The following is a 24,271-nucleotide window of genomic DNA, read 5'->3' as shown; positions in this document are numbered from 1 at the left end:
CTTGTCGTACTCCTTTCCCAATTTTGAACCAATGGGTTGTTCCATGTCTGGTTCTTACTGTTGCTTCTTGACCCTCGTACAGGTTTCTCAGGAGACAGGTAAGGTGGTCTGGTACTCCCATCACTTTCAGAATTTGCCACAGTTTGTTGTGATCCACACAATCAAAGGCTTTAGCGTAGTCAATGAAGCAGAAATAGACGTTTTTCTGGAATTCTCTTGCTTTCTCCATGATGCAGCGAATGTTGGCGATTTGATCTCTAGTTCCTCTGCCTCTTCTAAACCCAGCTTGTACTTCCGGTAGTTCTCGGTTCGCATACTGCTGAAGCCTAGCTTGTAGGATTTTGAGCATCACCTTGCTGGCATGTGAAATGAGCGCAATTGTGCGGTAGTTTGAACACTCTTTGGCATTGCCCTTCTTTGGAATTGGAATGTAAACTGACCTTTTCCAGTCTTGTGGCCACTGTTGAGTGTTCCAGATTTGTTGGCATATTGAATGCAGCACTTTAACAGCATCATCTTTTAGGATTTTAAATAGCTCAGCTGGAATACTGTCATCTCCGCTAGCTTTGTTGTTACTAATGCTTCCTAAGGCCCACTTGACTTCACTCTCTAGGATGTCCGGCTCCAGTTCAGTGACCGCACTATCATGGCTATCAGGGACATTCAGATCTTTCCTGTATAGTTCTTCTGTGTATTCTTGCCACCTCTTCTTAATCTCATCTGCTTCTGTTAGGTCCCTGCCTTCTTTGTCCTTTATCATGCCTGTCTTTGCACAAAACGTTCCCTTGAGATCTCCAATTTTCTTGAAGAGATCTCTAGTCTTTCCCGTTCTGTTGTTTTCCTCGATTTCTTTGCATTGTTCATTTAAGAAGGCCTTCTTGTCTCTCCTTGCTATTCTCTGGAACTCTGCATTCAGTTGGCTATATCTTCCCCTTTCTCCCTTGCTTTTCGCTTCCCTTCTTTCGTGAGCTACTTGTAAAGCCTCATCAGACAGCCACTTTGCTTTCTTGCATTCCTTTTTCTTTGGGATGGATTTCGTTGCTGCCTCCTGAACAATGTTACAGACCTCCGTCCATAGTTCCTCAGGCACTCTGTCTATCAGGTCTAATCCCTGAAATCTATTCCTCACCTCCACTGTATATTCATCAGGGATATGATTTAGGTCATACCTGAACGGTTTAGTGGTTTTCCCGACGTTCTTCAATTTAAGCTGAAATTTTGCAAGAAGCAGCTCATGATCTGAGCCACAGTCAGCTCCAGCTCTTGTTTTTACTGACTGTATGGAGCTTCTCCATCTTTGGCTGCAAAGGACATCATCAATCTGATTTCGATATTGACCATCTGGTGACGTCCATGTGTAGAGTCGCCTCTTGTGCTGTTGGAAAAGAGTGTTTGCTATGATCAGCATGTTCTCTTGGCAAAACTCTATTAGCTTTTGTCCTGCTTCATTTTGTACACCAAGGCCATGCCTGCCTGTTATCCCGGTGATTTCTTGACTTCCTACTTTAGCATTCCAATCCCCTATGATGAAGAGGACATCTTTTTTTGGTGTTAGTTCTAGAAGGTGTTGTAGGTCTTCATAGAACCGATCAACCTCAGCTTCTTCGGCCTCAGTGGTTGGGGCATAGACTTGAATTACTGTGATGTTGAATGGTTTGCCTTGGATTCGTACTGAGATCATTCTATCATTTTTAAGATTGTACCCCAGTACTGCTTTTCCCACCCTTTTGTTGACTATGAGTGCTACTCCATTTCTTCTAAGGGATTCTTGCCCACAATAGTAGATATGATGGTCACCTGAATTAAATTCGCCTATGCCTGTCCATTTTAGTTCGCTGATTCCCAAGATGTCGATGTTCAATCTTGCCATCTCATGTTTGACCACCTCCAGCTTACCTTGATTCATTGATCTGACATTCCAGGTTCCTAAACAATATTGTTCTTTACAGCATCGGATTTTCTTTTCACCACCAGACACATCCACAGCTGAGTGTCCTTTCGGGTTTGGCCCAGCCGCTTCACTCTTTCTAGCGCTACTTGGAATTACCCTCTGCTCTTCCCCAGTAGCATATTGGACACCTTCCTACCTGAGGGGCTCATCTTCCGGCGTCATATCTTTTAGCCTTGTGATACGTTCCATGGGGTTTTCTTGGCAAGAATAAAATATGTACACCTTATCATTGTTAATAGAGTAACATGGATACTTGTAAATTGTTGTACAATTCATTATGCATTTGTTGAACAAAGTTGTACAGACAGTTAATGTACATGTATTATAATGGAAATGAAATAAAGAATATTTAAATCTAAAAAAAAGGAAATAGTTCTATCCCCAAATAGTTACAAGTAGGGAAAATGTACATTCAGTGTTGAGAACACAAACCCTTTGAAGTACCTGTACAGATCAGTACCTGGAAAGGCTGCCAGTCAGGGATTTTAGCAGAAAGTCACATCAGGTTTCTGTTTAGGTTGTTGCCTGCAATGTTGTTAGGTTGCTGCTAGGTCCTGTGCATGCTAAAAAAGGGAAGAGAATGGTTGACTTTTCCTACAAGGAGAAGGCCTAGGTTGCCTCCAAAATCTTGGCTAATTAGTTTGTCTGGGTGAGCTGCATTGCTTTGAAGACACCACACATCCATGGCAAACAATTCAACTGGCAGCAGTCAGCGGCTAGAGCTGGCCCTGCACTCTCAGCCAAGCCACTCCCTTGACTTTAACCAAGTCACAATCTCTCCCCTCTACCATATACCCTCTCAGACTGTGGATACTGTTTGTTTGTTTGTTTGTTTGCTGTTGACATCTCTCTTCCAGGCAGGTGGGGAGATGTATTCAGTGATGTATGCCAGGCATGACCTGCCAGAGATGATCAGGAAACAGAGTCTTGTGGGGTAAGTGAATTTTCTTCCCCGCACCCCAATTCTATATATAGGGTTGAGAATCCAAAGTCAGCATTGGATTTTCCCATCAAACATACCATTCAGGATTGTGTTATATATGATCTCTTCCCACAGGGCAGTCTTTTGCTCAAACATTTTGAATCCCGCCCCCCTTCTAGTTTAGGTTACCTTCTGGGATTCCCCCAACCAAATGCCAATAATCTGTTTCTTCTGTTTCGTTGAGATTCTTGCAGGTTGTTGTGTGTATGCAGCCTGCTGCCATGTGCAAGGGACCCAGTGTGGTGTAGTGGTTTAGTGCTTAGAATGTTGGACTGGGACTCAAGAGATCTGGATTCTAGTCCCCACTCAGCTATGAAGCTCACTAGATGACTTTGGGCCAGTCACTGACTTTCAGGCTAACCTACTTCACAGGCTTGTTGTGAGGAGAAAATGGAGGGGAGGAAAATCATGTAAGCTGCCTTGAGTTCCTTTCAAGAGGAAAAAAAGGGGGGATATAATTTTTCTTGTTTTTAAATCTGTTACTGTATTTTAAATCTTTACACCGCTGCTGTGTTTTCTTTTGGTTTTGTACTGTAGTTTTAAACTTCTAAACTTTTATATTATGTTTTATCATGTTATATTTTATGGTCTTATTTGTTGTGAACCACCCAGAGAGGTTCGGCTATTGGGTGGTGTGGAAATGTAGTTGATTAATTAATTAATTAATTAATTGAAATAAAATAATATCTATGGACTGGGGTAGTAACAGAACAGGTGATACCTTCTTGAAATCCAGGCACAGGGAAACATTGTCTCAGGATCCTATCCCTCCCTGGAACTTCATGTCATTATCCCTTCCAGGTGCTCAGTGCCCCTCAAGGGTCATGGGGAGTCTGCCCCACAGTTTGACAACCACAGTCTTGGGTTTGGGGGAACCTCATTTGTACATTGTCATGTGTGAAAATTGCTGTTTGCACATGTGTTTAGAAGCCTTCTATTTTCTTGAGCTGGAGCTTGTTCAGAATCCACCTTCTTGAGCAAAGAAGTGCTGTATATGTTAATATAGCAGTGGGTGAACTTTAGGCTTGCAGGACCTACTTTATTTTTCACTAGAAACCCGAGGTCTACCAGCCAGCTGCAAAATAGTGGCTTGGAAAGGTGAGCATAGAATTGCAAAACAAGGTGGCTCTGAGCACATGCTCAGCCCAGGAATTTTTCAGTGCCAAAACTGGAGGGTGCGCATGGATCCTTTCACACATAAGTATGTGCCTGTTCCTTCCTCCAAGTTTTCTTGATTTAAGCTGACAAATTTACAAGGAAAATAAGGCTTTCTGTTGTTCCTATTGCTAAATCACTGGGAATCTGAAACCCTTGCTGATCTGCAAATCACCAGGAGATCTACCAGTAGATCCCAATCTACTTTCTGCCCGCCCCTGTGCTATGTAAATATGTGTTGTGAAGGTTTGAGGCCTACAGAAGCAAGGGAAGGTAAAAAGATCAGACTTAGAGGCCTGGGTTTTTCTGTTGGGAGGGGGTATCCCTGAGAGGAGTAGTTTCATTTCCCTGGTTACGTTTCATTTTCATTTCCCCAGTTAAGTTTTATTTCTTCAGGGTTGAAACAGTACTTTCGGTTTGAGGGAGGAGGGTGTATAAAGAGAAGAGAGAGCCAGTAAGAGCAGAATTGGGAAGACCAGAGCCTGAAGAGGGAGCAGGAAGAAGTAACCTGTAGAAGCCTAAGTTCAGCTAGGTTAAATGAACTTGCATTTTGCAACTTTTATTTTCTCTTAATGCCTTTTGTGTCACTCAGCTCTATTGTGTAAATACCTTTGGTTGTGATTTGCTTGCGTTAATTTACCAGTAAACTGTTGTGGTTAAACTGTGTGTCTGGAGTGTCAGTCACTCCATGTCTACAGCCTAAACCCCACGTTATTGGAAAGGGGAAAGTAAAAGAAGGGAGATGGGGCTCTTAAGGAGGCAAGAGATCCTTAAGGATATGCTCAGGGGGTCCAGGCCATAATGGGAACCCTGACATGTGCTAATAATTTCACCTTCTCCCATGACTAGCATTGAGAGTGGTTTTTAAAAAAATCAACTGGACAGCAAATCCCCTACAACCTCTAAGCCAGATGGAAACCTTAGGAGTCCAAACTGATGAAGAGCGACAGGATGTTCCAGACCCTTGCTTTCCCAGGCTACCTGGAACTGATCATTTGCTCACCTCTGTCACTGTGCCATCTTTAGGTGAGTGCCTAGGGGGAGCCTTGCAGTGCAGGATCTCTACAAAATTGCCAACAAAGTTGGATTCTGGCCACCTCGGTTGATGACTGCCTCCCGAATAACCCTCACCAACAAGGATCTGGAAAGTCTTGTAGGTAAGAGTTCTAATCACATGTAGCTCCATTCCATTGAGCAAACCATCCTAGCCCTACAGCAGGGGTGCAGAACCTTTTTCACCCTGAGGGCCAAAAGCTTTTGGAAAAGCTTTTGAGGGCTGCATTGCAGTGGTGAGGCCAAAGGCAAAAGGGATGAGGTGAAAATCACCAAAAATAACATATTTTAGTTTAAAGGTGTTCCTGCCAGTGACTAAGCCTTAGGAGAGGCATGTCAATCTTTTAAAATGTGGGGAAACGCACAAAAGCTGGGAAATCACCAAATGATTGGTGGTTGGAGGAAAGGGGGTGGGGCCAGAGGAAGGGGCATGGCTCTCTGGGGAACCCTGGTGGGCCAGTTTGTTACCCCAGGAGGGCTGGGGCATTCTGAACCAGCTGAAGTTTCTGAACAGTTTTCGAAGGCAGCCCCACGTAGAGTGCATCTCAGTAGTCCAAACAGGATGTAACTAAGGCATGCATGACTATGGCCAGATCAGATATTTCTAGGAACAGGTGCAGTTGGCTCACTAGCCTGAGCTGTACAACTGCACTTCTGGCCACCGCCAAAGCCTGGGCATTCAGGTTCAAGGCAAACTCCAGGAGTACACCCAAACTGCAAGCCTGAGTCTTCAGGGGGAGTGTAACTCCATCCAGCACAGGCTGATTCCTTATTCTTTGATCTGCCTTTTGACCATTCAGGAGCACCTCTGTCTTGTCTGGATTAGCTTCAATTTGTTTGCCCTCATCCAGTCCATTACTGACATCAGACACCAATTTAGAATTAGAATAGCTTCCTTGGATTTAGATGGAAAGGAGAAATAGAGTTGGGTGTCATTGGCATACGGGTGGCACCAAACCCACAACCCCAGACAACCTCTTCCAGTGGTTTCATGTACACTCAGGGCCAGAAATGTTGGAACAAGGTTAACTGTTTTGGCAGTTGGCCTCTGTACACCACCACATTGAAGTTCAAAGGAAACACACCCAGATGGGAGCGAAGTCAGGACTTTCAGCTGTAATTCAAGGGGTTTGACAAAAGTGAGGCACTAACCATTCAGGAAGGACAGCCAGTGGCATACACCCCCCCCCCCCATCGTTGGTGTCTCATAAGTAATGGAACAAATGGCTGACAAGCAGCTGCATGGCCAGGTGTGTCCTGGGTGGGTACCCCATGACCAATCAAGCAGATAAAAGGCCTGGAGGTGGTTCTGAGTGTGACATTTGCATTTGGTAGCTATTCACTGGAACTCCCAACATGAGGTCCAAAGAGGTGTCCATGCGAGTGAAGGAGGCCATCATTAGGCTGAGGAAACAAAATAAACCCATCAGAGAGAGAGCAAAAACAGTGGGAGTGGCCAACACAACAGTTTGGAACATCCTGAAAAAGAAGGAATTAACTGGCAAGCTCAGCAACAGCAAAAGGCCTGGCAGACCACGGAAGACAACTAAAGTGGATGACTGCAGCATTCTGCTCATGGTGAAGAGGAACCATTTCACAACATCTAGCCAGGTCAAGAGCGCTCTTGCGGAGGTAGGCATGTCATTGTCAACATCTACAGTCAAGAGATGGCTTTATGAATGTAAATACAGAGGCTTCACAACAAGGTGCAAACCACTGGTAATGCTCAAGAACAGAAAGGCCAGATTAGCCTTTGCCAGCAAACACCTTAAAAAGCCTGCCCAGTTCTGGAATAAGATTCTTTGGACTGATGAAACCAAGATTAACTTGTACCAGGATGATGGGAAGAGAAAAGTATGGAGAAGGAAAGGAACAGCTCATGATCCAAAGCACACCACATCATCTGTCAAACATGGTGGAGGCAGTGTCATGGCATGGGCATGTATGGCTGCCAATGGAGCCGGGTCACTGGTGTTTATTGATGACCTGACTGCTGATCCAAAGCAGCAGGATGAATTCTGAAGTGTATAGGGCTATACTTTCTGCTCAGATTCAGCTGAATGCTGCCAAACTGATAGGACGCCGCTTATATTGCAGATGGATAATGACCCAAAACATACAGCAAAAACTACCCAAGAATTTCTCAAGGCAAAGAAGTGGGATGTTTTTTAATGGCCAAGTCAGTCACCTGATCTCCACCCAATAGAGCATGCTTTTAACTTACTGAAGACAAGACTGAAGGCAGAAAGCCCCACAAACAAGCAGCAGTTGAAGGCAGCTGCAGTAAAGGCCTGGCAAAGCATCTCGAGGGAGGAAACTCAGCATTTGATCATGTCCATGGGTTCCAGACTTCACGCAGTCATTGACTGCAAAGGATTTTCATCCAAGTATTAAAGGCGATCCTTAAGTTTGAAATGATGTTGGTTTGTTCCATTACTTATGAGCCACCAATGATGGGTGTGTGTGTATGCCACTGGCTGTCCTTCCTGAATGGTTAGTGCCCCACTTTTGTCAAACCCCTTGAATTACAGCTGAAAGTTTTGACTTCGCTCCCATCTGGGTGTGTTTCTTTTCAGCTTCAATGTGGTGGTGTACAGAGGCCAACTGCCAAAACAGTTATCCTTGTTCCAATATTTCTGGCCCTGACTGTATCGAGTAGTATGGGGGACAAGAGGACAAGATGGAACCCTGAGGGACACTACAGGCCAATGATCACGGTGTCAAACGGAAATCCCCCAGCACCATTTTCTGAAATCACTCCTCCAGGAAGGTCCGGAGCCACCATATAACAGTGCCTCCTGGTCCCATCTCAGGTTAGACACCTCAGAAGAATACCATGGTTGATGGCATTGAAAGCTGCTGAGATTATAGCATGAATTTATAATTAAAACCTTCTTTGATCATGCTTGTTTATCTCTGACATGGCTTTTTTAGAGGCCAGATTTGGAAACAGGAATATCAGAATTCAGCTGTTGCCTTTCTTCTCCTTCACTATCTGGCTGTAAGATTAGTCCAGGAAACCTAAATAAAAATCATGCTGATGTATGAATTAAAATTCCTTCCAGTTCTCCCATCAGAATATTGGCAGTGCTAAGAGAAATAGTAATAAGCCTAGAGGAATTCTTAAGTTGATATTCGTGCCATGGACCAAGAGAAGGGTGGGAAGAAGTGTACATCTCTTCCTCCCTTCCCTGCTTCCCATCTCCCTTTCAAAGGGGCAGGCAGCTTCTATTTCTGCTGTGGAGTTGCTAATTGACCTAGAGATAGCATGAAGGCCACACTTCATAGATGCAGTATAGTGAGGAGGAAGAGCTGCTTGGGCAGAGAAAAAGGTCACTCCTGTGTTCCTTGCCTAGATGAAGAGAGTTGGAGCTGGGACTGTGGACTGGAATTTGTGCCAAGAGGCTCTGATACCTTTCTTTGCAGTCTTAGTATCCTTTAATCAAGCAGGCCAAGCTTCTTCTAGTTCTGTTGAAGACCATGAGCTTCTGAAAGAAGGGAATAATTAGAGCAGTCCCATTTTAGTCTTTATTTACACGTGATTCTGATCAGGGAGAAGAGAGGACCCTTAGTTGGCAATCCCCTGGCAAATCTCCAGAACCTCACTCTGAGTGCATGATGCTATGATAGGCATAAGTAATGTAAGCCATCTCAGTAAAACAAGGTGTTTTAGAACAAGGTGTTCTGTTTCGCTTTCCAAGTGCTTCCCTGGATGGGTAGGACCTTGAATGAGGACACTTAAGATTTTGATCATGAGAGTTGTAGGCCAAAACATCTGGAGGGCCACAGGTTGCCCACCCCTGCCCTAGGGTTAGGGTTGGAATGAGAGGAGCTGGAGGGAGCAAAAAGGCCTTTCCTAATTCTTTGGTGTGTTGGCTTTCTTTTGCCTTCCTCCAGAAAGGAGAAGTGGTGGACGTGGATGTGGAGACAGCAGCTATACTGCAGAACTCAAGAGTCTCTTGGAAGTTCCTGATCCATCCAGTGGGGCAGAAGCTGCCAACCCCAGAAGGCTGTAGTCCCAAGAAACTAAAGGTTAGTTAGGTTTAGTACTAATAGATCATTACTGAATCCTGATCAGGGCCCTCAGCGTTTGCATGTGTAAAACCACACTGCTGTTGGCCTTGGTAGTGTTACAGTTCTCCATAGGGCTGAAGCCAGAGTAGCTTGTGTGCGTTTCAAAGCCAATAGCTTTGAATAGATTAGGGAACTGTCTTTGCAGGCAATTTGGCACTAAGTTAGAGTAGTCTGAGGTCCTTCAGCGTTAGATGACGTCGTCACCATTCTGCTGCCAACTAGCCGCTTCCATCTTGAAAAGCTGCATTTTCTGAAACTCCTTTTATTCCAACCTTTTTACTGAAAGCGACTCCTTGGTGGTTTTACCACAGTGTGTCATGTCCCCCCCCGCCCCCGCATTAAATCCTGGGCGTGCCTCTGTGACCTGGCAGTGACATGGTCAAGGGGGTGGGACACCCCATTCCCTCCTGTTTTCCCAATCTAAGTAGTTTTTCCCATTGAGAAAATCCCCAGGACCGCAGCAGTGACCCCTCACATTATTGTAGTAGTGGAGACACTCATTCACCTTAGGTAGCCTGCTTTTAATCTGTAACATACCCCACTCCCCACCCCCCTTCTGTGCATGTTCACTCAGAGGTAAGAAATCTTGCTCCCCTGCATATCTCTATGCATTCGGAGCCATGGTATTTTGCTAAAGCATTAAAGTGTTTAAAGAGTTAAAGGTTAACTTCAGTAACTCGCCCTAAAGCACTGTTTCGCTTCTCTGATGCATTTTGTGCTTCTTTGATGTTCTGTAGTTTCTCTGTTATGTAAAATCCCTTTTCCTCTTTATTGCAGTAACAGTCCTTCTGATTTACGGGAGCTACTCATTGGGAGCAGGGAGAAGGAGAAAGTGGGATGGGTGGAGGCAATAACTCCACAGCAGAGTACTGGAAGGGGGCAAAATTGGGGGGCTGGGCTACTCTCAGGGGAGCCTTCAGATGCTGCACTCCAGAATTGGGGATTTTGGCTTCTCAAGGCAAAAATGTGCACATTGGGGAAAAGGGTGGGGGAGATAATGTAGTAGCAGGAGGGAGCCTTCAGAACTGTGAATTAGTTGCTCTCAATAACATAGTAGCAGGGGGAGCCTGGACAGGGGTGGGAAACAAGCCTCTCTCACTGGTTGAGCAGCCCCTGCCAGGTTGATGACGTTCAGTTCTACTCCCCCCCCCCCCGGAAGTATGTTCCTTTCAAGTGCTGTGTGCCCCCCAAAAAACGGATTTTAAGGGTATAGTATGCTTGGATTATCTTGCTTCATATGTCCCTGATGGACCAAAGCCGATTCCATGAAAATCTGGGTAATTCTCCAACGCACGTCTCATTCCATTGTCATGAAGATTCCCCCCTAGGAAAGCACCACTCTGGTCTACAGTTGAGGGACTGGAAGAGAAAGTCTGTTCTCCCTACAGCAGGTGCTGGCAGAAGGCAGATCTGGATCTACTGGTAGATCTCTGGGTGAATGGCAAAAGATCAGCAAGGATTTCTGACTCCTAATTGTTTAACAATAGCAGCAACAAAATGATTTCCCCCTCACCCTAAATTATATTGCTGAAATGCAGAAAGCTTGCAGGGGTTTAACCAGGAATGGATTTTTAAGTGAGCTCCATTCAGTTTTCTTACTCAAGACAAATTCTTGGGTCAGAATTCTTTAATTTTAAGTGTATGTCTCTTGCACAGGCTCTGGTTGGGGGATCTTGGGGTTCTAGTGAAAAAAGAACAAAGCAACTCCCATAAGCCTGAAGTCTATCCTCTGTTGTGCTTTGGCCTATTTGTTGCCGAAGTTGTAAACTTGTGTCTGGGCGGTATAATTTCAGACTGCAGGGGTGGAGGGACTCATGTGGTTCACTACTCTTCCCTACAAAAAGCACCTCCCTCCACTGGAAAAAAAAACCCTTCAAAATCCTGGATATCCCAGAGAAGGTACTAGATGAGATTTGTCCCTTACCATGCCAGTTTTCTATGTGTAGAGGGGTGTGTGTGTGCATGGGGGGAGGTTAGGGAGAAGCATTCAAATATGTGAACCTCCACCTACCATCCGAAGTGGTACATGCCCCACATGAGCTACACTAAATTATTTGGAATGACATCTACAAAATTAGTTTGGCAGCTGTTAATTCTGACTGTTCTCTCGTTCACGAGGGAAGGACAGATACTGCGACAGGAGTTCACATTTTCGTACCATGGAGGCATATGAATTTTTTTGAGTATTTCAGCTCCGTGGACATGCATGTGGGCTTGAACACATCAGAACGTGGGTGAGAACAAAAGAAACAAGTGTTTCGGTATATAGTAAGAGAATAGTATAACTTCAATAGGAATTAGACCAGATCAAACAGTTCTGTCCAATACCACCTATCTCTTTATTCCCACTTCATCTTCTGTGGTGTCTGAGCCTTTATGCCTATATTCCACACTGAAAGGGGTGTGTGTGTTTGTGGGGGGGTTTGCAACAAAACATATAAAGAAAAATTTGCTATTGTTAGGATTCTGAAAAAACTGCCACACCCCCCATTGTAGAGCCTGGGCTGAAAGAGCCCAACAAAGAGCCCATCTTCAGTGACATGTTGTGTTTTTAGATATGCTCTTTCTGTAAGTTCTGATGTCGCTTCCTGCTGTTGTGTCCCTATGGAACATGTCAGCAGGAGCAAACAGTAGTAGTGCTAGTAGGGGTCCACAGACATGATTGCCAGGTAGCCAGTGGTGATCATATACTTTCACTTGGAGTGCATGCAGCAAGATGAGCGACGAGTGTGGGCTCATCCCTGCCTTTTTCCAGAGCCTCTGAAGCTCAGTGTGACAAGAACCAGTCCCTCCCCATGTGTTAGGGGAGGAGCAAGATTAGTGGTAAGTTTGGCATCCAGAAATTTTGGTTGGCTAGGAAGCACCAGACAAAACCTGTGGACCCCTTTCGGTGTGTGTAAGCGTAAAACATTGTAATATTGTGTAAACATTTTCAGAGGTCCTGATAAAGTGGTTGTATTCTTCCCAGAATTACATCAGGATTCTCTGGCACCAACCATGAATGGCCAAATTTCTGTTACTCTTTAGAACTGAGGGTATGCAAAATCATTCCAGAATTAAAATGATCACATAGACTAGCCTTCCCATGCTGGGTGGGGGATGATGGGAACTGTAGTTCAACACATCTGGATAGTACCAGGTTGGGGAAGGCTGAAATAGACTATCCATGACAGGGAGATGAGACAGACAACCTCTGTGTTAATCTGGAAACACGTCTTTGTAATTTTCCCTTGAAAAATACCAGTGAATGTACATTGAGACTTAACACAATTGCATGAAAAAGGGAGGTGCAGTACAGCAGAATGACAAATTGTAATGAAACACTAATGACAGGGCCGTCTCTGTACATCCAGTATGCTTAACTGGATCTTGATCCTTACCCTGACCTTATTTTGGAGCTGGCCTATCTATAAGAAGCCTATTCCCTCCTCTGGATTCATCTGATGAAGGCAAACAGCTGTGTGTCCTAGAAAGGATAACCTTGTGCCTATTGGTGTGTGATAGGAAGGGTGAGAGGTCCAAGGCAAGAGAGGCACTTCTTAGATAAGCAGCAGAACCCAACAAGAGGTTTGCAGTGAGATGCTGTAGGCTTAACATCCCTCAGTCCCTACACCCCAAAATCTAATAGAAACCACAAATTTGGCATTTGTAATAAACATGTAAATTATTTATTACTGCAGTGCAACCTAGGCTTCAATACCACCCACTAGAATTTCTGAGACGGGATTGGATTAACCAGCGAACTCAAAGCTAATTCACAGTTACCTTTTCCAATATTCAGCTCCCCACCTTATGCATTGGGTGGAAAATGTAAGCTTTTTCAATTCCAGTTTAATATCTATTTTAGAAGAAATAATGTGAGGATCAACTCTGTTACACTTCACTAAAGACTCTCTCTGTCTATGTGTGTGTGGCAGGATGGGGGTATCATGCCAAGGTGCCTGTGTGTGACTTCCAGGTATAGAAACCTTAATGATTGTTGTGGGTGTTTTCCTGTATTTTTGGCACTTTCAAAACAGTTCCAAAGTGGTTTGCTCACAATTAAAAATAAAATAAATATAAAACCTCATGAATGCACTAAACTCATAACTGGGATAATATCACAGAAATCACCCTATTCCTGGTTGCCACCCACATAGTCTTGGAAGGATGGTGGGGGCAGGAACCTGAATAAAAACAGGGTCCCATGGGAGGAGGTAGTCCTTCAGATATTAAGGTCCCAATCTGTAAAGGCCTTTAAAGCAGGGGTGGGGAACCTGTTTTCTGTCAAGGGCGCATTCCTTCCGTGTTAGTCTGTTGGGAGCCATGTGCCAGCAGTGAGCAGCATCAGAGCCAAAAGCAGATGGAGCCACTCTTTTTCCCCCCTCTTTCTTCCTCCCCACCTAGCCTGTTGCTGGATAAGGGAAAGATCACTATTGCCAGAGATCTGAACTGACTGATTGCAAGGGCCACAGATTGTCCTCTCCTGCTAAAGGTTAAAGTCATGTCGCAGATTGTGGGATCCGGTTTCTAGCTCAAGACCCGTTATGCTCTGAGGGCTAGTTCTTCCATGAGGCATGGTGACTCCCTTGCCTCAGGGAGCGAATCTGGAAGGGCATTAGGATGCGCCTGCACTCGGGGGTTCTGCTACCGCTGACCTATGCCTCTCAAAATGAGGCATAGGCTGGATCGGCAGTCTTGAGAGCCCCCGCTGGCTGCTCTCCTGTTGCGGCAATGCTGAAGCAGGAAAGCAGCTGTTGTGTCTCTCCAAAGCAGCTGCCGCCCAGCCTGTGCCTCACTCTGAATAAGGCGTAGGCAGGTATCCACTCTGAAGAGTTGTGCAGGCCGCAGCAAGAGAACACTAGGTGTGGCGCTCCAGACAGCCCCCTCAGCCCCAATGCCTCACTCTGAGGCAGTCTCCAGTATCACCTCCCGACCAATGCTTTGCTCCAAGGAAGGACCCCTCAGAGCAAGGCACTGAGGGGAATGTGCCTGGTACAGGGATCCACATAGTAACAACAGCAGCTTATGCTCCTCCATCCCCAGCAGTGGCGTGCTGCAGCGGCTTGCGCTCCCCCACCCCTGGCAGTGGTGTGTTGCAGTGGGAGGTCTTGCACTAGCCCTGTATACTCCTAAGTATCCTGAGAAAGATTTGATATATATTACCTCAATCATCATTACTGTAAACCTGTAAAGTCAGCCAATGTTATCACAACTGTGTTCCAGAGAGGGAGCTGAGATCAAGAGACAAAGTTTACTTATACCAGTAAGTTCATGGCTGAGCTGAAATTTGAATCTGTCAAGGGCTGTGACTTAGTGATAGAGCACATGCTTTGCTTGTAAAAGGACCCAGGTTCAATCCCCAGCATTTCCAGGGCGTGCTAGGAAAGTCTCCTGTGTGAGACATTAGAGCAGAGCTTTCCAAACTGTGTGCCGCGACACATTAGTGTGTCGGCGGCAGTGTGTAGGTGTGTCGCACGAAATGCAGAAAATTGTGTGGAAGGGCACCGCGGAGCTCCCTTACTCATGTTTGCTTCCCTTGGCCCCTCCCCTGGAACTTCCTAAAGCAGCTAATGTTAAAGTAGCTAAGGCTTAGCTGCTTTAACATTAGCTGCTTTAGGATCATGTGGCGTCTTGACGTAGGATGCATGTGATTGGCAGTGTTGGAGCAGTACAGCAAGGTAGAGGCGTGGGGCGAAGAGAGGGGAGGTGAGGTGCTGCCCTGGGAGCAGAGCTTGGCCGACGCCGGTGCAGAGAAGTGGCAGCAGCCACCAGCCCTGCGAGATTTCGAGCGGACTTCTGCACCGTGCTGCTGCGCCGCCAGGCCAGAGTAGCGCGCAGGTGGAAATGCCGCCTGGGACTGGGACTGCACCAAGCGGGCCGTCCGCCATCTTGGCCAGTAGGAACGGAGCTCAGTGGAGGCCAGAAGCCTCAGAACCAGTGTGCTCCCAATCACCCGGGCGAGAGCAGCTGCAGGCTGTCACCCAGTCAACCCACCTGCTGCTGGCTGAAGGGAGGCCACCCTCCCAAACCCAATGTGGCAAACAGCAAGCCACCCATCACGTGGCACTTATAATTTGATTTCTGCCATTTATTTTTATTTTTACTCTGCTGTAATTGTGGATTAACCACCCACTGGCAGTGCACCGGAGAGTGCTGGAACTGGACTCTGGTCATAGGCATTGCAAATATTTACAGCAATACAGCCTTGTAGTGAGACATATATATTTACACCATTTTTGTTGGACATTTGCTTCTCTACTTCATGTGTTTTTGCAGCTGAGCTCCTACCTGGGCCTATGTGTCCTAATATGTATTGTAAATACTTTAGTTAATTTTGTTTATTTTTCACATTTTCTTGCACATATTTACATACTGTTACTCATAAATGACAACAATGTATGTTATTATCTTACAAATCATATATTTTTAATAATATAAATGAAAGGTTTTCATGAGATATGTTCTATCCCCATACATTTCATACAATTTATGTATGTGTCCGTATCTCTTATAACAGGTTAGTTTAACCTCCGGTTTGCTAGTAAAACTGAATTACCATGTCATGAAATGATGCATGTCTAAAAAGTGTGTCACCAACATGAAAAGTTTGGAAAGCTCTGCCTTAGAGAGTTGCTGCCTTCAGTGCAGACAGTAGTGAGCTCAATGGACTAATACTGACTCTGTGTAGTAGCTTCTGTGTTCCCAACTCCTGCTCTTCAGGACTGTGCTATATCTTGAGACATCTCAATGAGATTATGAAGTTGCTAAAGCTGTGCATGCTCAAACGTGTGTGCCCCCGCGCACGCCCCTGCGTACACCAAAACTATACCAAGGTGCCCGTGGTGAACTGCTGGATCTGTTCAAAATCAGCTTGCCACACAAAGGCTTTAAGGGTGTGTTTCCATGCTATCTGCTTCACCTGGCTTGCAACTTTGTTGCAATGTTTCCCCAATCGCATCTGCTCCTTTTCCAGTTTCCACAGTGCTTAAAGTCCCAGTTTATCACTGTAGCCTGGGGCTCTGCGCTGTTTCCAGTGCACTCTAATTGAATTATTTTCTTGATAGCTGGGTGGAGTCTGGGTTGGGTCTGATTACCTCATCCGTGTTCTCGCCGCCTCCTCTTGCTGAGTCCCCCCTCCCTCTCCTCCTTCACTGACAGAAACATACTTCAGGGTGGAGTGGGGGGATTGGAAGTGAACGTCATCAGACTGGCAGGGGCTGCTGAACCAGTCAGAGAGGCTCCTCCGTCCAGGCTCTACTCCCCTTAATGGAAATCTTGGGAACAAGGCTCATTGACCACAAAGGGAGTTACTTCTGAGTAGACTTCCCAGACATATGCCCAATTCTGCCCATTTTTTTCCTCTCTCTCTAAATAGCATAATAATAAATACCTTATTAGGAGGCACCCCTAAGGCTACCACATTAGTAGGCACACGCTAAGTCGCTATCTCATTATCACGCTATTGCACAAGTCTTCCATCAATACGCATACCCTCCATGTCAGTATATTGCTATGACTCTATCACTCAATTGCAAAATAGCACTAACATGCATTTGTGCTATTGGGCGATAGCACATTAGTCCAGCGGTGCCTGCTGACTCCTGTTGAGGTCACGGGGGCTTGTTCTGGAAAATACGCTATTGCGCAATAGCACAAATGCATGTTAGTGCTATTTCATGATAGAGTGGTAGAGTCATAGGAAGATACTGACATAGAGGGTGTGCATACTGATCAAAGACCTTTGCAATACTGTGATAATGAGATAGCGACTTAGCATGTAATATGGAAACTAGACTATGATGCTTGTGGCATCGTTTCCTGATCCAAATGACACAAAGGAATATTAGCCGTGGATCATCCCCACATGTAGTTCTGGGGAAGCGACCTGAGATCAACCTTATTTTCAGGCTGTAGTGGGAGTACTTGCTTGCCCATGATAGCAGGCTTATATACGCACTAGTGTTCTAGCACTTATTTTCAATGATGTTTTAAAAGTTGGTCCCTTGGCATCCTGCTCCAAAGCGGCAATGAAACTTCCGGAAAACAGGGAGGGAAAGGGTTGGGTCACTGAGGTCACGAGTGGCACACCACAAAGACCGGGCTACACGCCCCATGGGCAGGACTATGATACCAAACCTAGTGCGGTTGTGGAAACAGGTCAGTAACGGAGCCGAAGTAAGGTGGAAAAGTCAGACTATAACCAGTCTCAGAAGAAGCGGTTTTTCTGTGATAAAATGCGGAGCTGGCACTGAATGGCCATAACATCATGGAAACACAGAGACCTCACCGCGCAGCCAGGTTGGAGTAAATCTCTGGTGGAAACACAGCCTGATAATGGAGAGTCAACTGCAAGGCAGCTTTTCATGTTAGTAATAGGAGGATTGATACCACTTGAATGAGGTAATGACTTTCATGTGAAGAAACCAGAATGGTGCACTCTTATCAGGGACAAACAGTAAAAGGATGGAGCATTGGCTGTGATTACTACTTTCAGCATGGTGGTTATTTTCAGTGAGATCCTGTGAGAATGAACTGGTGCAGGTGTACTCCCTGTCTAAATGGTCAAAGCAATAACCTGTTGTCACAATCCTTTGAACCCATTCATTAGTAATCTCTATGCTTCTGGGATCCTCCATTCAAAGGTAGGAAATCCAAGGGAGTGAGCTACCCACAGTTGTGCACCTGTGTCAAGATCCAAACAGACACTTTCTAGACTGGTACGCTAACTACAAACCCATGCTATTTTGTTGTTGTTATTTTGCAGATGTATAGAAATCCTGTTTCTTGGTTTATAGTATGTGGCCTTGTGGTTTTATCTGCATCCGAGCATCTAACTCTGCCCCCCAACCTTTCATTTAGTTTTCCAACTAGTAAAGCAAGTTTAAATGCCAAAGATGCTTTATTTTCCTCCTCCCCTTGTTTCCAAGGATTGATTTACACAATCTCTTTATTCTGGGATCATAGCCCATTACTCAGGAACCTCTTGATTGGTTTACAAATTAAAGGAGTGAATCAGAGCATGAGCTGAAGGGAATGGGTGAATTCCAAACTAGATCATCAGGCAGGAAAATGGCAACGGAGAGTCAATGCATGTGCAAAGTGTTAGTGTTTGGGGACAACACAGTCTAACCATATATACTGATAGGGTGAGATGTGGCTATTGGTACCCAGAAAAGAGATATTTGGTTGTAGATTGATCACTGCAAATGTCTACTAAGGGCCAAAACAGACATGATGAAAGAGATCTATGATAATACCTCACAATTTTGATGTTTTAATTTTGGCAGCTGTGGGATGGGTTCCAGTTTTTATTGGATCAGAAATGTGGTGGTGCTGGTGGTGTTAACCCTTCACCCATGCCATTTTCCCCATCAAAATCCAGCCCCATGCTCCAAATTGCTATTAGCAGGCCTGGTGCCAGCTACCAAAGACAGCACTCCCCCCCCGTCCCCGCAAAAAAAAATCCTAGAGCCAAGCCTGGGTATTGGCATTATAGTGGCAAATATACAGGCATGATATAAGACTCAGGTTTTTTTTTCTCCTAAACTAAAAAGCCCCAAGGAGGAACATGTTGGTGGTTTATAAAACTATGAATGGTGGGGAGAGAAATGATAAGAGTGTGATTTTCTCTCTCTCATATAATACTAGAACTCAGAGCCACTGAATAAAATTGCACAGCAGTAGGTTCAGGTCCCCAAAAAAGGAAATTGTTCTGGCCCAGTCCCAGCACTGCAGTGGGCCCTATAGTTTATAGCCAGAATTAGATCAGTAGTGAGAAGTCTGGAACCTAAGAGTTCAGCTGTGCCTAGTTATTCATGTAATTACATGAGAAAAGGGGAGAGGGCTACTTTGGGCCTATTCAGCCTGTGGAATGTCAGAATCAGTGTGACCTTATCCATAAGAGGTAATTCATATGGACTTGTTTCCCGTTTAATCTGTGTGATTCGTACAGATCTGTAAATACACATTTGACATCCAAATTATGGGAAAGATAGGAATATCAAGTATTTAGCATCTAAACAGGCACCAAATGGTAGCACTCTATGAACTTAGTTTTTTGTTCTGGTTGTTGCTGATATAACAATATCAACTTCCTTTGAAATCAAAGACACCCCCCTACACATGCGCGCGTGCGCGCACACACACACACATTTCCTACAACAGGGCTGTGCAATGTGTGGCCCTCCAGATGTTTTGGCCTACAATTCCCATCAGCCTTAGTCAGCAAAGCCAATGGTGCAGAATCATGGGAGATTCCTCCGGAGGGCCAGAAGTTGCCCACCCCTGTCCTACAGGGATGCAAATTCTGAGATATAAATGACAATTAATTAGCATTAGTGTCTTACGGGAACGAAAGGAGCTTTGTATTTTGACAGGGGGTCCTGTCAGTATCTCATGATGAAGCTCCTATGATGTGTTGTACAATTACATTCTACCTCTACCTGTAGAATTGCTTCTCCTCAAACATCTGGTAACACCTGTTGGAAACTAAGCAAAGAACATAGGGGTATGAACAGACCACCACCATCCATGGGAAAAACATTTGGCAAGAAAGTTGTTGCTTGCTGAGTGTATGTTTACACAAAATTACACTTTGGTTTGTGGTAGTTAGGTCACATGTGTTACTTATTATGTCATATTTAGCCACTAAAGTATTCATCAAGTACAGCTGGATTGTTATAACCTTGAACAATCTCACACAACTGTATGGAATTTTTAACAAGTCATTGGGTTGAATCCTGACTAGGTTAGTTGCTATTGGGTCCCATTGGTTTCAATGGGGTTTGAGGGCAGCTAATTTAGTTTGAATACAGCCCATTGACATTACTGTAAGAATCTTACATTTTAACCATGACTGACCAAGAACTAGTCTTACCAAGACAATACTAGAGCAATCTGTAACATTTCTCTATTCGTTAGCTAAATACCTTATTTTCTACCACACAGTTGTAGGTAAGGGGATTGGCTCCACCAGCAATTTACTCCAAGCTGCCTGTGTTTGGAGGTCGTTAGGGATATATGACATCATGGCCATCCAGTAGCCACCCTGGAGCTTATCATGGAAAAACCGGATTTCCTGAGACTGCTTAAAGTCTGATTCTTTTCCTTAAGTCGAGTTCTCCCTGGTATAGTTGTTGTATGTCCCCCGCCCCGCATTTACCTCGGGTATGCTAGCCCTGCCCAGGGTTGTACCTTTCACTGTGACCCTGGTCAAGGGGTGTTTCCTGTCCCTGTGTTTCCCCAGCACAAACCAATTAGTGTCTACTCGGAAGTAACTCCCATTGTGCTCAGTGAGGCTTGTCCCCTGAATGCACACCTCAGAATTTACAGAGATACCCCTCAATTGAAATGTCACAGTTTAAAGCACAAATTCCCTAAAGGCTATAAAGCACTTTACCAAGCTGCGATTCTCCACTGTTTGGTTTATTGCCTTCAGAAGTAACTAATTCACACCTTCGTTACAGCCATCCTGCACACTATCAGGTTAGAAAAGGGGCTGGTTTCCCCTGCATGTCTTTCCCAGGGCAAACATAACTGTGTCTACTCAGAAGTAACTCCCCTTCTGGTCAATGAGGCATGTAATTAAGAAGAAGAAAGGGGGGGGGAACCTCTCTTATTGGTTGAACAGCCCTTTCCTGTCAGATGACATTCACTCCAACCCCCCACCCCGGAAATATGTTCTGTGAAGTGGCTTAGAATGGTGTGATGCACTTGCTCATGGAGCACTGCCCGGACCAAAACCGGCTCCTTGAAAAATCCGGGTAAGCCACTCCTTCTTTCTTCCATTGTCGTGGAGACACCCTCCAGAACTTAAAATGCAACTGCCCTGGAAATGTAGAAAGTGTGTGTGTGTGTGTGTGTGTGTGTATGTTTCAATATGAATATATTAAAAACCTTATAAAAAAAATAAAACAGAAAGGGCAATCCTCATCACTGAACACCCTCTTATTTTGCTGGAGAGAAATGGCAAGTAGCAGTTGCACATATGGTTTTGTTGTTTCTATTGCTCACTAAAAATAATTTCTTAGAAATGGAAACAAAATTGCTGGTTGAACCATTTGGCAGAACTCATTTGACTCTCACTGTATAACTGAGCCCTGATGCAGAAGATTCTCTGCTGCTGCAAAAAGTGAATTATCTGTGAAAATAGATTTATCTTTACCACAGATGTAGTATCTGAACAAGTCCACAGGAAAGCAGAATAGAATTGTCCAGAATACCTTCCTATCTTGTGAAAATGGCTTTGGTGCAAGTTCTCTGTTTGAGATTGTATTTAAGCTCCCAACCACAATACTGTAGTTCTGAAATATACAACAGCTCCCCCTACTGTACATCCATAACTTTTCTCTAGCACTGCTTTGCATTTTCCCTTGCTGGTGATTTTAATGCTATTAAAAGTTTGCACAAATGCCAATAATAAAGAGAAACTGACTTCATTTCTTTACAGACAAGGCAGATTAATTACCAAACAAGAATTGAGTTGCATACATTGACCCTGTTCATATGATCACTGTGGGTTGCCGTGGCTTATTTAACATGCGGCTTGTTGTGTTGTATGAACCCAGTGGAGGTGGGTTATGTGAGGGTTAAACTAACCTCACATAATCCTAAAACAGGCTGTGGATTCTACAAAGCTTGTTTAACCCTCGCACAACCCACCCCCGCCAGGTTTGAATGACACAATAAGCCATGGTTGCGGCTTGAATATTCAAAATGGCTGCTGGCATGAGCCGCAACCCACCATGGCTTAAATAAGCCGTGCTGGCCTGTTTTATTGTATGAACAGGTCCAGTGTTTGGAATTGGGTTTACCTTTTCAGCTTTCCTCTAGAGCAGGGGTGGGCAGCATGTGGTCCTTCAGATGTTTTGGCCTACAATTTCTATCAGCCCTAGGCAGCATAATCAATGAGAAGAGATAATGGGAATTGTAGGCCAAAACATCTGGAGGGCCACAAGTTACCCACCCCTGCTCTAGATGGTAGGTTTCTTTTTCTCCTATGCTTTCTCCATTTCCCAGACTAAAAAAAATTCATCCAAAGGGGAAAGCTGTTTTTCACAGGTTTTGACCAAAGCCTTAATGCTAGGGATGGCAGAGAATTCCGCCACAGATCTCGGTGAGGCCGAATGCCAGTGCATTTGGCCCCCCGAACTCCGTGGCGGAACGGCCCGCCCCCCCCGCCCCCCCGCGGATCCCCCCGGGATGAGACTTACCTGAGGTGGATCTTCCGGGTGGCGGTGGCTGCGGCAGCTGGTCTTCTGACAGGCTGCCGCCGCCGCTGCCATTTCTAGTCTTGAGGAAAAAAAAGACGTGATAGGCTACATAAAGGTTTACGTAGCCTATCATGGCTAGGTTTAAACAACAACAACAAAAAACGACGTGATAGGCTACGTAAATCTTTACGTAGCCAATCACGTCTGACTTTAAAAAAACAAACAAACGCGCGTACGCAAATGGCGGCGGCTATGGCCGCCGCCATTTGCGTTCCTTATTTTGGCCCGTCTTAGTCTACGTAAATATTTACATAGACTAAGATGGCGAAAATAAGGGTGAACGCAAATAGCGTCCGCTACGCTATTTGCGTTCCCCTTATTTTCGCCGTCTTAGTCTACGTAAATATTTACGTAGATTAAGATGGGCCAAAATAAGGAATGCAAATGGCGGCAGCCGTAGCCGCCTCCATTTGCGTACTTGCGTTTTTTTGTTTTTGTTTTTAAGTCAGACGTAATAGGCTACGTAAAGATTTACGTAGCCTATCACGGCTGACTACAGGGACGCAAACGGCGGCGGCTATGGCCGCCGCCATTTGCGTCCCTGGCAGCCAGCGGCCGGATGTCCGGCTGCTGGCGGAGCCAGCCAGCGGCTCCGCGGAATCCCTGCAGAGCGGAGCCAGCCGGCGAGGATTCTGGGGGGAGGGACGGAGCGCCTCCCCCCCCAGCGGAACCCAGCGGAGCCAGGTAAGGCCAATTTCGTACATCCCTAATTAATGCAAAGCATTTGCCTGAGGATTGTAGGGCATCAGTAAAGCCAATATGATACATTAGGATTTTTTTAAAACCTTTTTATAATTGGGCTGCAAAGAGAGGAGACAAAGAAAAAATGCGTGGGAATTATATAGTACATTAGAAGAAAGCTTTAAGAGACACAAAGCCATGGTTCAGTGACTTGCATATATAGTTTATAGGATGCCCCAGGATTGAATATTGTTTTAGGCTGTGCACCACCTTGGCTTTTTAGCAGATAAGGCGGCATAAAAATGTTAATAATAAATAAATAAATAAATAAAATCCCAGATTAAAATCCATGCTTTTTTATGAATCTCACTGGGTGCCCTTGGGCTAATCAATCTCTGCTTAGCCTATCTTGCAGAGTTGTAACAAAGATAAATGGAAGATAAATTAACTCTCTGAGTCCCTTTGCCAAAGAATAGGAATACAAATGTTACACAGTGTCCCAGGGATAACATGTTCCCAGGGACTGAATCCTCTTTTGAGCTGCCAGTAACTTTCCATTAGTTGGAAGTATGATGTTCTCTCCAGTCACATACCCTTTCCAGCTCATGTAATACTAAAATTGAACTCAACCCTCTTTCTCCCTGTTTTTTTTTTCTTTACAGGAGAAGATCAGGGATCCATTTAAATTAATGGAGCAGATGAAGGCAAAAGCCCCTGCCCAGTCTCCCTCAGGATGCTGTGGGTCCAAAGGATGCTGTTGAATCTTGCAGTGTAATATCAGAAATCAGAGTTTGCTAAACAACAGTGGAATTAATCGAAAATGTAGTGTAGAAGAGGAATTATGTATTCTGAGTAGTAGCAAATGAAGGAATAAATTGTGGCATTTAGATGCTCTGGTCTGCTAGTTTATATTGTGTTATTGTCTCAGAGTGAGAATCTCTTGCTTAAAGAACTACCAAAGGTCCAGTGCTGCTCAGCTGTGAGGGGTAGAAATTGTGTTGCTCGGTGCACTGGTTGAAATCCTCCATTAAGTGATGAGTGCTGTTCTTTGTGCAAGATCCTTCTCTTGTACTCACAGTACTCTTGAATGGCATCACTGGGAAGTGACCTGTAGTAGACCCA

The 24,271-nt window shown here is 44.9% G+C and overlaps 1 protein-coding gene across 1 annotated transcript in view; it reads left to right on the top strand.

Moving 5' to 3' along the window:
* AS3MT (arsenite methyltransferase) overlaps nucleotides 1-24,035 on the top strand; it is a 35,005-nt gene extending 10,970 nt beyond the window's left edge. The window contains 6 exon segments of the mRNA XM_084845672.1: nucleotides 2,809-2,870; nucleotides 2,872-2,885; nucleotides 5,115-5,138; nucleotides 5,141-5,241; nucleotides 9,039-9,173; nucleotides 23,812-24,035. Of these exon segments, the coding sequence (XP_084701798.1) occupies nucleotides 2,809-2,870; nucleotides 2,872-2,885; nucleotides 5,115-5,138; nucleotides 5,141-5,241; nucleotides 9,039-9,173; nucleotides 23,812-23,910 (435 nt within the window). The 3' untranslated portion in view covers nucleotides 23,911-24,035.
* The last annotated feature ends 236 nt before the right edge of the window (nucleotides 24,036-24,271 follow it).

Source organism: Heloderma suspectum, chromosome 3, assembly GCF_057233095.1.
Source record: "Heloderma suspectum isolate Gila_16-S chromosome 3, 16-S_ref, whole genome shotgun sequence".
Taxonomy (NCBI): Eukaryota; Metazoa; Chordata; class Lepidosauria; order Squamata; family Helodermatidae; genus Heloderma; species Heloderma suspectum.
This window is presented reverse-complemented; position numbering and strand designations above follow the sequence as displayed.